At 39.4% G+C, this 12,619-nt stretch overlaps 1 protein-coding gene across 8 annotated transcripts in view; it reads left to right on the forward strand.

Moving 5' to 3' along the window:
- The first annotated feature begins 627 nt into the window (after positions 1-627).
- Positions 628-12,619, forward strand: part of pax7a (paired box 7a) — a 66,902-nt gene continuing 54,910 nt past the window's right edge. For 2 of the 8 annotated variants that reach the window (XM_014133077.2, XM_014133078.2), the window contains exons 1-4: positions 628-1,135; positions 2,446-2,720; positions 3,229-3,358; positions 3,592-3,720. In XM_014133077.2, coding sequence (XP_013988552.1) covers positions 1,051-1,135; positions 2,446-2,720; positions 3,229-3,358; positions 3,592-3,720 — 619 coding nt within the window. In that variant the 5' untranslated portion in view covers positions 628-1,050. 8 annotated transcript variants of the gene reach the window in all.

A 12,619-nucleotide genomic window follows, 5' to 3' on the forward strand; every position in this document is an offset into this window, starting at 1 on the left:
CCCATGGTAATGTGGGTAGCGATGCGCGAGGGAATAGGCCTATTGGAGCAGGCCTAATATTTTGTGAACTTTAACCTTCCTTGCCCTTTAAATGTAGTCTTTTTCCTATAATGTTACACCTCAAATCAATGTCTGATGTTATAAAAAGTTGACCTGAAGAAATCATTTCATTCTGGAACTAACGTCTGTCTTCTAGACACACACAAACACAACCTAACACACACACACACACACACACACACACACACACACACACACACACACACACACACACACACACACATAGATATACACAAACATAAAATGTGCTTTTATGAATATTGATGTAGCCTACATACACACATGTAGATATGTATTCATAACATTCACACATCTTCTGAACGATTGATTCACGTGTGGACAGAGCAAATAAGTCGTTTTTTTATTCAGGTACAAGGATTACTATCACATCTGTTTAGTTTACTTTCTTTGTTTTGTAAAGTAAAGGTAGTGATGCAATGAATTCAAAACGAAATGTGTGCTTTACGTCCTATGCCGTTGTGTGATTGGTCGGCAGGTCCGTGGCTATACCCACTCTCCCATCATGAATAAAAGAAAGGCCGTCGAGCCTATCGGCGGGCTCTTCTGTCTCCTCCTACAACATGCGCCAAAGTTGGCCACTGACACTTTCAACCAGCAAGCAGACGTTATCAAAACTAGCTGTTGACCACTAAGTATATCAAGGCAAAGACTTAAATAACCTTTGCCCATTTACACATTCGAGTGCAAGGTGTATCCCCTCCCTTTACACACCACAAACCTCCTCACTATTGGGGTCTTCTTTTACCCCGGCGTTTCTCTGACTAACATCACCACTTTTTATGTTGGAGGGGTTTCAGTATTTACGAGTTTCTCTGTCTGGGACTACGATTTATAGTTCGATTTTTTTATCCTTTTGAGAGAAGACATTTCGTTGCATCCTATCCGCAAAGACCTACATTTTCTTGTCTGGACTTTGCGCGAGTAAGAATTTGGTACCAGTGCCCACTAGGTGTTTCTCCAGTAGCTAGAATGGCTACTTTACCAGGAACAGTGCCTCGAATGATGCGCCCTGCGCCAGGCCAGAACTACCCCCGCACCGGATTCCCTTTGGAAGGTATGTCATATTTTCTTATTTGGAAAATCTTTCTAGAGAGTTGTAAGAAAAACAAACTCGTCAGCTTGAAGGCAGGTTATAGCTCATCTTTGTAAAATATTAGGAAATATTAGGGAATTGTGTTTTAATTTTTTTTGTAGCTCATCTTTGTGAAATATGAGGCAATTGTGTTTTCGATTTGTCTATTGATTTACGCCTACAAGGACATTGAAATTGTTGTTTTATATATCAGAGTAGACAGGCTAACATTGCTTGACAGGCCTGCATGTTGATTTTAGAAGTATAGGACTACTTTTAAAGTATAATTTATAATTGTTACTTTATGCAAATGTTCAATGACAATATGGATGATCAATATTTGACTTCATTTAATTTTTAATGCGTAATAGACCTATCCTCCTTATTGAAAAGTTACCAAACCAATGGTGACATTGTCGCTAAGATAATTGTATCAGTTAAATGATAAACTATGCGAGGAAATACCAAAAAATATCTTAGCATATGCGCGGAAAAATAGCAATTTGTATTTTCATGTATTTATGGCAATCGTTCCCAGTCACAGCGAGTTCGTTCGTGCTCAAGAGCTTTTAACGAAAATACACAAAACCACGTAGCTTGCAAGTTACTGACGCTCCAGGATTTGTTGAAGTATCCTGCTGCTACAAATGGAAGTAAAATACACAGCAAAGAGATGGCTCAAAGGATCACATCAATATTTGTACAGCATGACTAGGAATAATCAAGGTGGAAAGTGTCACACTCTTTAGTGCCTCTTGAATGCGAAATTGGATGCTCAAGTGCTCTATGGCTCTAATTATACATCCTGCCAGCCAGGCTGACTGGGAATGAGTTTGTCTGCGTTCTCTAGTGAGAATGGATGGGCTGTGGGATATGTTTGGAAAGTGCCTACATTATGGTATATTATCATAAACGTCAATGCTATTCGGCACGTCCATACAATTATTATTAGGCTAATGTATTCTTATCATGGTTGAGACGACGACAATGATTATTATTAATATTATAATTTTGTAATTATCATTATGATAGGCGAATGTGAGTAGCCTATCTGAATTGATTGCATTTGATTGTCAATAACTATACAGGCCTTGGCGCACTAATTTTGATTTTAATTATTGTCTATGTGAAATAACTTTCAGTAAGATATCAATGAATTATATAGCATCAAACCAATTTCATATATTTAATTGTTTATCCTAAGCCTATTTTCACGTTGCCCTCTTTGTCATTGCATTGTTGTCTAACTTGATCTCTTTCGCATTAAACTTTAACAATATCAATATCATCAGGACAATATGCAGGACCTGAATATGTTTATTGTGGAACAGTATCAACCCCCCTGGGCCAAGGTCGGGTGAACCAGCTCGGTGGAGTGTTCATCAACGGGAGGCCGCTGCCAAATCATATCCGACACAAGATAGTAGAGATGGCCCACCACGGCATCCGACCCTGCGTAATCTCGCGACAGCTACGAGTTTCCCATGGTTGCGTCTCCAAAATCCTCTGTCGGTACCAGGAGACCGGTTCGATTCGTCCCGGGGCTATAGGAGGCAGCAAGCCCAGGGTGAGTGGAGGACTAGTCTCTACATTATTTCACAATCGACAAACTTCAGATACACCTTGACCTTCCATCCGTATGTCTGTCTTCTTCTTCTTCTTCTTTTACACACCTGCATGCATGAGGCAACATTTTCAACATAGAAACATTAGTTAGGCCTATAGTCTAGAAGTTCTGATTATAGGTATTGCATAGAGTAAAATACGTGCAGTTTTGTGTGGGTATGATTTGTGAGGTAGCCTATGAAGACATGAACCATAGGCCTACAACTCGATAACAAAAAAGTCACTAGACCTACAATCAGGAAGTCGTCTATAGGCCTTGGTTTGTAATGTCGAAAGAAGGCATGTGCCTCCATTTCAAACTCCCCCCCAGGGAAACAAGTCTATATATCAGCTTTGTTATGTGTATTTGTATCCATAGACATTACAAGATCATGTTCTTCATGTGACTTAAAAATTGCTTCGACTTTCCCCTCTCTGTGTTTGGCCGTTGTACATTTTCAAACCCACAGCAGGTAGCAACTCCGGACGTGGAGAAGCGGATTGAAGAGTACAAGCGAGAAAACCCCGGGATGTTCAGTTGGGAAATTCGGGACAAGCTGCTGAAGGACGGGGTGTGCGACAGAAGCACTGTTCCTTCAGGTGAGGCTTCATCTGGTAAGCAACTTTTCCTTCTTATGGTGATTACTGTAAGACTATAGTCTGGTATGCGCACATTTGGAATGCAGTTTTTACTTATTTTACTTCTATTTTTGTGACTTCAGAATTGTTCACCATGTCTTGACATGAATCTATACATTTGAAGAAATATATAATTAATGTATACACAAAAGTACTAGGACTTCAATGTAATCCAAGGCTTGTTTTGTTTTCAGTGAGTTCCATCAGCCGAGTTCTGAGGGCGCGATTCGGCAAGAAAGATGACGACGACGACAGTGACAAGAAGGATGAAGACGGGGAAAAGAAAACAAAGCATAGCATCGATGGCATTCTCGGCGATAAAGGTAGGCCAGCAAAGAAAAACGTCAGTTTATTTTGCTATAAATTGTGACTAAATCGTGTCATTAATATTTGTGGTATTAAACAAAAATACAATCTACGGTAGCCAATACACACACAATAATTCTCTATTAGGCCCATGATTCATTATTGCAATACCAACATTATCAACAACGATAATTATTATTATTGTTGTTATTATTGTTATTATTATTGTTATTATTATTATTACTACACTTTAGTAGATCCTATTCCTATTATACAACTAATTATTATTACATTATTATTTGGAGGTTAATTTGTATCATCTTTTATCGTTTTCAACTAGGTCAACAATTTATTTAAATGTTTTTTCCTATATATTTCTTGGGAAATTCTTATACATTTACGGTAAATCTGAAGAGCCTCTCACAGATTGGTGCATTCATTCCTGCTTTTAAGTCCCAGCCAGTCCTTACTCAATTACTCAATTATTTATGTGACAAATTCCTCTCGCGCTCTTTTAAGGATCCCCTAAACGACAGCTGACAGTTGACCCATTTGACAATCACTGTCAGTTAGAGGCGCTACATCTCTTGTCAGTTAAACTGAGACGAAGAGGGAAACTTCTCTGCAGCCATATTCCTCTAATACTCATGGCAATTATATTAAGACATGCACACATGAACTAGTTTGTAATACACATTTTTCAAACAAACAAACTCTTAATGTGAATATGTTATTTTTAACATTAGGTAATAGGGATGCATGACATTATTGATTTATTTAGCTAGTCTTTTAAGATAACTCAGATTCATTGTTAATTTTAATTTTTATATAAGCCTATATGAAACATTTCATTCAGTTAGTAGGTTCGTGCTATTGTGCCACTTGTCAGTGCGCTCTCTGACATTGAGTAGCCTGTAGGGAGAGAGAGAAATCACAGTGCTTATACAAACCTTTCCTGAAAGAGACAAAGGTCGCCCTTTAAGATGATCAAACATCCTTGAATAGGGTTTAGATAAGAGTTCACAAAAAGCTTTTCCCCATAAAAGACACTGCCAAACTTCTGCAAACTTGAAGATGAACTTCAGTCGCACAACCTCTCTCGTCCATTGACGCTTTTCTAAAGTGAAGATTCCAAGGTACAAAGGTAAATCCTAGAAAGCAGGGCAGCAAAAAGGGTCAGTCCATTCTCATTCAAAAACCCGCAAAGAGAGAGAGATAAAAAAAAAGTGTGGACAAAGGGCAGGGTAGATATAAAGGGAAATGAATTATTCAGTACACCCCGCTGGTAGATAGTTTTGTAATATTACGGAATAGTCTGTTGGAGGAGAAAGCGCATTTGATGGTGCAAAACGGTTCTTTCTTTTTTTAATGGCTTGTGTCCATTTATTCATTTAGAGGTCGGACCATTGTGTTTTTTAGCTCTGTATGGTGTGCTTAATCATGGAAAAATGTTGGTCTTTCCGTTTGTAAACAGATATGCTTAAAACTTCAGACAAATTGACCCATTGTAAAATGTCGGTCTCTGATTTCGAAGAGATGTTATCATGTTGCAATCCAAGGTGAACTGTTGCCGAATGTTTAAGTGCAATCTTAATCTTATTGCTATTTTTTCTGATCATTTGTATCATTCTTATTCGATGCTTTACACACGAATAAAAAAACAGGAGTCTGTTTACCACGTTTTACATCGAACAATTGAATCGGGCTGCATTCTGATATATTCATTCTGAGATATGATTTCGCTTGCAACAGTGTCACATCAGAATGTTGGAATTGATCGCGTCAGATCTGTCCTCAATAGGTTAACTCAGAACACGAAATGTGCTTTTTAATTCATACAAAGATTCGTCTTCTCTCTAATGCAGTTTACCATCCAAATTGCATTTAATAACGTTAAGACTTATTAGAGCAAGTAGGTCTAATGGAAACGGTGTCTGTTGAATAGGCAGCTGTGTTGGAGTGGGGTGTAATAGCTTGCAGGCATGGTAAGAAATGTATTTATCCCCAATCAGCCCCTCACTCTCTGAGTTTGAAGCACAAACGTTGTGTTGAAGGGTTTTAAAGCAGATTAAATTTAGCCTTTTATTTATTTCCACTTTCATCTCTGAGCAGGGCTCACAGTGGCTCACCCTGGGCACACATTCATGAGATTTCTGGTTTACTTCAGATATCTTTACTTGTATTACATGTATTTATTTGTTTATTTATTTGTGTATTCATTTATTTTAGTTTTACATCACAGATTTTTCCTCTCTGTAACATTTCAAGCAAGTTGCAATAGGCCAAGGCTAAATAAGGGTATGGAGCTAGATCACCCTGGTCTGTGGAGATTTTACAAAGTTGTACTGCACTTCCACGTTTGTAAACGGAACGCAGGCTCATTATCTAATTTTGATAAGAATATCCATCCATATATGCTTTCCACAATTAAAGAGCATCCACCTGCCATCTTCGATAACGCAGAGTGATAGTGAGGGGCTGCGATGACGGTGCCGAGTCTCAATAGGCGAACAACGGGGTGAAGGGGTTCCACAAAACGCCAAACGTGCATGTTCTCAGCCTTGGATATATTGTTTGTGGATGACTGGTCAGACCGCCAGGGAAAGAATGAAACCGTTCTTTTAAAAGGGACCATCTGCAATTACTAAACCAACAAACGGTCCTCTGTAGCCAGCATGAATTGGCGAGGTGGAGGCAATGGACACTTCAGAAAATCGTCGGATTACCTGAGGTTCTCAATCTAATCAAACAGAGGCCAGACTGGCTTTCTGGGCGTTGGGAAGGGATAATGAGAGAGAGCATCGGAGAGCCACTGTGGTGTCAGGCAATCCGAGGCTCCGGGCGCGCTTTCTCTGTGCATATTCAATTAAATGACCATGGGTGCCGATTAAGAACAAGGATGTTATATACAAAGGGACAGAAAAGAATCACATCGTCTATGAGATAACATAAAATGTGTAGCCTTTTTGAAATGACAAACAAACAAAACAAGTTAAAATATGTAAAGACCTAAATAAATAAGTATTACAATTACTGTGTTCTACACACACACACACACACACACACACACACGCACGCACACACACACACACACACACACACACACACACACGCGCACGCACACACACACACACACACACACACACACACACACACACACACACACACACACACACACACACACACACACACACACACAAACACACACTCTATGTCTACGGAAATATAATGTAGCTATATTTCGGGGTCTAAAGCCGTGCTGAATGAGAAGGACAGGGGAATGAAGCGAGAACCCACTTCAAACAAATCCATCTGGAATAGGCTAGCGTATGAGAGAGATTTAGTGAAAGTATGGGGAAGTTATTTAGCTATTATTTTTCCTCGGGCATTGAGAGTAACTCCATCTGCACTTTCTTCCAGCTATTTGGCTGGGTTGAAATAGAGGGATACCCAAATGTTGGGCAGAGATAACATACCCATCATAGCCCAGACCCTGCGATGTGCTTCACTGCATTAAACTCGGATTAACCTCCCCTTTCCCCGCAGCCCGCTCTCGACACATTTCACTGAAATTTACATTGGTGGATTTCTTGCACACAGAGGGGGCAAAAGCTTAAAGCCCTCGCTACAGCTAATCATAATATCGATTATGATATTATTGATAACAAAATATATTATAATAATCATATAATTAATAATTGGCCTAATAATAACAATTTCTGATTCTAACCAATATATTAATTGCAACTAGTAGCCTATAAGAAAGCGCATTATTTAGAAACTTTTGAAAATATTTCAAATCAATTATAGCCTACCAAATCTTGTCAAATAATGTCAATTAATTTAATACCAGCGTATATTATTGTAGCGTGTAATTTGCTATTTTATGGAAATGGACAGTCAAAATCATGATAAAGACCATGTTTTAATCCTGGAACCAATCAAACACAGGAGGTTGGTGGCACCTTAATTGGGGAGGACCGGCTCGTGGTAATGGCTGGAGCAAAATTACTGGAATGGAAACCATGTGTTTGATGCCATTCCATTAACTCCGTTCCAGGCATTATTATGAGCCATCCTGCCCTCAGCAGCCTCCACTGCAATCAAATTACCCAAACCAACCACCGTTTTTCCTAATTGGAATTTTAACAGGTTGTTAGGAAAGCTTTTTCTTGATTTTGACAGGACACTGAATTTTGAGTCTCAATACGCGTAAATCAGTTCAATCACTGGCAGGCTAAGATAGAATCCGCGCTCTCTAAAACGTACACAATCCTTTCTAATTTATGTTAAATCGTTTGCACCGAAGCCGATTTCTTCGACAGTGAACGAAATTTAGCAGGGGTCATGGTTTACAAGCCTAAATTAACAGTACATGGACCCCTTTAATGATTTAGCCGCCACTATTTTTACTCTTCCTATTTGTATCTGTACACATAGTGATTTATGTCATGGTTTGCATTTGTCTTCCCTCGTGAAACTTGAAACAAGCTGAGCAATGGCGGAATGGAATGGCATCTGGAGAGCCCCTGGCATTATTTCCAAACAACCACAAGTCAACCGATGGGACACGTTAAACGGATAGATGGCCATTTATACAGACAACCTTTGAACGATTAGGTCTCGATTCGTTCTCTCCTCGGGAGGAGCATTAACGCGCAATTATACCCAATGTTTTTGGCGACCTGTGAATTTGAGGAGGACCCCGAATGTGTTGTGTGCAGGATTTTCGTTTTCCGCAGTCATGTTAAAAAGAGACAAGTAAGAGAGAGCAAGGGAATATAGATCGTAGCCTAGGCGAGGGCAGCTAACTGGAAGAAATGGAGAAGCTTTTGGAATTCCAACCTTTTGCTTATCAGAAACATTATTGTGACGGCTCAAACACAATGGTCCCACTGGTTGAATCAACGTTATTTCCACGTCATTGAAATTCAATTACGTTGAACTAACGTAGAATAGACGTTAAATTGACGTCTGTGCCCAGTGGGGGAGTTCATCACTGCAGACTGCGCTTTCAAGCCTGCCGGTCTATTAATTAAAGCACTGCTTGTCACGTGGGACACGTCCTATCATGCGCACACTTCTTAGGATAATGGTTTTTCGATCTCTTGTAATGTGGGATTCTCCATAAGGGACTATCTTTCCTCTCCAGCTACTTAGGGGACGTTGAGAAGTGTACAGACGAAGACATGGGGATTTTTTATCTCATTTATAAAGACGAGTTCATAATCCTTTCCTGCTCAATAACTTAAAAAGGATTCAATTTCCCCTCTCATTTAGGGTTACGATCATACATTGTTATTGGATACAATAGTATCATTTCAAGGTTAACATTTCATGCTTGAGAAATATTAAAATATTGTCCTATACTGTGTTATAGTTAAAACAATTCCGGACGTTTTAATCCATGCATGTTGTCGTCGTCGTTGTTGATAATGATGACGAGTATCTGTTTAATCTATTGTAGACTAACTCATTTCCCATTTCCCTAATGTGGTCAATATTTTGAAGGCGTCTTGTTAGCACCACGGTATTTAGTGGGCATGGGAGTCACAGAACCAATTTCCGCGCCAAGACATACGGTCCAAATTATGACGAAAGTATATCCCTCAAGGCCCCCGCTCATAGCAGTAGTGTGCAGGATGTTCTTATCATTTCTGTCTGTGTCGTATTTAGCCATTTTTTACTAGAATGTTTGGTGACCCTATCACATGTTCAATGCTGATGATAAGGTGCTGCAGACATATTGAGTCAAGTCCTATTTTTGTGCAATTCTTTATCGATACCTTATTGTTCCAACATAATTATGACATAATGGAAAACAGATAGAAATTATTTTTTCGTAAAATGTTACTTTGTTCTATATTGCCTGTAACGCTTCAGTTTGCCTATTGCAACAAGTGGGCTGCATGTATTCTACACACGTAGGCATATAGACCATCGATTACCCTCTATCGACCATCTCCTTATAGTACAATAATGAAATAGTAATCGATTTTATAACATTATACGACAAGTAACTCATCCCAAACTTTCCCAAACTAGTCCCCACAATGCTGCATGTCATATTTTAGTTACATTTTTCCCCCATTTAACTTCAGCATGGCTGATTTATACACCGCTGTGCAGGTATTTGACGGGTGCAGGGGCCCCTACAAATCCAACTCATTGCGGTTTCCCCTGTAATTCATCTTAGTATCCCAGGGAGAGGGCCCCAGGTACTCAAGGTATCTTAATTCTTTCAGCAAACTTTTCCAATAATTTGTCTCCAACAAAGCCTCCTCTGTAATAAAGCACCGGTTTCAGTTGACCTATCGGCTGCTGTGCAAGAAGGCCTACATTTAGGTTGAGCTTTTTGTAGTTTTTAGCAGTTGTGTGATTATGATGACGGATTCTTATAATATATAACAGCTTGTTATAACACGGTTTGATTTCAGCAACGTTACCCATGAAATATTAAAGGGTGGGGGAAAAAGGAAATATATTTGGTCTAAAGATTTGGTTCGTTTTCTCTTCCTGAGCTAATGTTGAGCAATGCATTGCATAAACTCACAGTATTATGTTTGAATTATTTATGGTTATTATCATTATTTATCTTCTTCTTCTTGTTGTTCTTTTTTTATGATTGTTATTATGATTAAAGTTATCCATTATTAATTAGCAATAATCGTATTTGTCGTTGCATGCCTCTGTGACATTCTTAGCTTTCCGTTTGGTGGAGACTGAGGCGACAGAGCGAGGCTGACAGGGGTAAGCTAGGGATCCCCTGTGAGTCTGACTCGGAAATCATAACTTGACCAGCTTTTCCTTTTCTGAAACCAACTCGTTGAACTTGTCAGATCTAATCAGGGCGTTTAAACGTTCAAGTGTATCGGTGGGAAACAGTAGGTGGTTGGTCAGGGCCAGCAAATACGGCTTTCGAGCCTTTTTGAGGAGACGTAGAGGGGGATGAGCATGAGGACGCTTGGAATTGGATTGCTCGAAGGAGAGTCTTTTTTCTCCAGGCTTTTCCCGCTACTGTGTCAATTATATGGCCATCCAGCGGGCTATACAAGGCAGCCGGCGCATGGACTTTGGCAGAGCGTGCTAATTAGGTATTAGATTCATTAGAATAGACATCTATTAACGTCTTTAAAGTTAGCAATTTTTTTACACAGTTTAAAAGGTATAACAGTGGGTTAATGGCTTACAGCCAATATTACATTTTATAGCATCCCCATGATGTCTGCTTCCCGTCTAACTGATGTCCTAGAGATATTAAAACCCCAAACATATGTTTAAACGTTTTTCTAACCTGTGATAGAATTTTTCTATTTTTAAACATAAAAATATAAAGTACCAGTCAAAAGTTTGGACACACCTACTCATTCAAGAGTTTTTCTTTATTTTTTTACTATTTTCTACATTGTAGAATATTAGTGAAGACATCAAAACTATGAAATAAAACATACGGAATCATGTAGTAACTAGAAAAGTGTTTAACACATCAAAATATATTTTATATTTGAGATTCTTCAAAGTAGCCACCCTTTGCCTTGATGACAGCTTTGCACACTCTTGGCATTCTCTCAACCAGCTTCACCTGGAATGCTTTCCAACAGGAGTCCCACATATGCTGAGCACTTGTTGGCTGCTTTTCCTTCACTCTGTGGTCCAACTCATCCCAAACCATCTCAATTGGGTTGAGGTTGGATGATTGTGGAGGCCAGGTCATCTGATGCAGCACTCCATCACTCTCCTTCTTGGTAAAATAACCCTTACACAGCCTGGAGGTGTGTTTTGGGTCATTGTCCTGTTGAAAAACAAATGGTAGTCCCACTAAGCGCAAACCAGATGGGATGACGTATCGCTGCAGAATGCTGTGGTATCATTGCTGGTTAAGTGTGCCTTGAATTCTAAATTAATCACAGACAGTGTCACCTCCACACCATCACACCTCCTCCTCCATGCTTCATGGTGGGAATCACACATGCTGAGATCACCTGTTCACCTACTCTGCGTCTCACAAAGACACAGCGGTTGGAACCAAAAATCTCAAATTTGGACTCATCAAACCAAAGGACAGATTTCCATCAATCTAATGTCCATTGCTCATGTTTCTTGGCCCAAGCAAGTCTCTTATAATTATTGGTGTCCCTTAGTAGTGGTTTCTTTGCAGCAATTCGACCACGAAGGCCTGATTCACGCAGTCTCCTCTGAACAGTTGATGTTGAGATGTGTCTGTTACTTGAACTCTGTGAAGCATTTATTTGGGCTGCAATTTCTGAGCCTGGTAACACTAATTAACTTATCCTCTGCAGCAGAGGTAACTCTGGGTCTTCCTTTCCTGTGGCGGTCCTCACGAGAGCCAGTTTCATCAGAGCGCCTGATGGTTTTTGTGACTGCACTTGAAGAAACGTTCAAAGTTCTTGACATTTTCTGTATTAACTGACCTTCATGTCTTAAAGTGATGATGGACTGTCGTTTCTCTTTGCTTATTTGACCTGTTCTTGCCATAATATGCACTTGGTCTTTTACCAAGTAGGGCTATCTTCTGTATACCAACCTTACCTTGTCACAACACAACTGATAAGCTCAAACGCATTAAGAAGGAAAGAAATTCCACCAATTAACTTTTAAGAAGACACACCTGTTAATTGAAATGCATTCCAGGTGACTACCTCATGAAGCTGGTTGAGAGAATGCCAAGAGTGTGCAAAGCTGTCATCAAGGCAAAGGGTGGCTACTTTAAAGAATCTCTAATATAACATATATTTTGATTTGTTTAACACTTTTTTGGTTACTACATGATTCCATATGTGTTATTTAATAGTTTTGATGTCTTCACTATTATTCTACAATGTAGAAAATAGTAAAAATAAAGAAAAACCCTGGAATGAGTAGGTGTGTCCAAACTTTTGACTGGTGCTGTATGTG

The sequence above is a fragment of the Salmo salar genome, chromosome ssa12 (genome assembly GCF_905237065.1).
Source record: "Salmo salar chromosome ssa12, Ssal_v3.1, whole genome shotgun sequence".
NCBI lineage: Eukaryota > Metazoa > Chordata > Actinopteri > Salmoniformes > Salmonidae > Salmo > Salmo salar.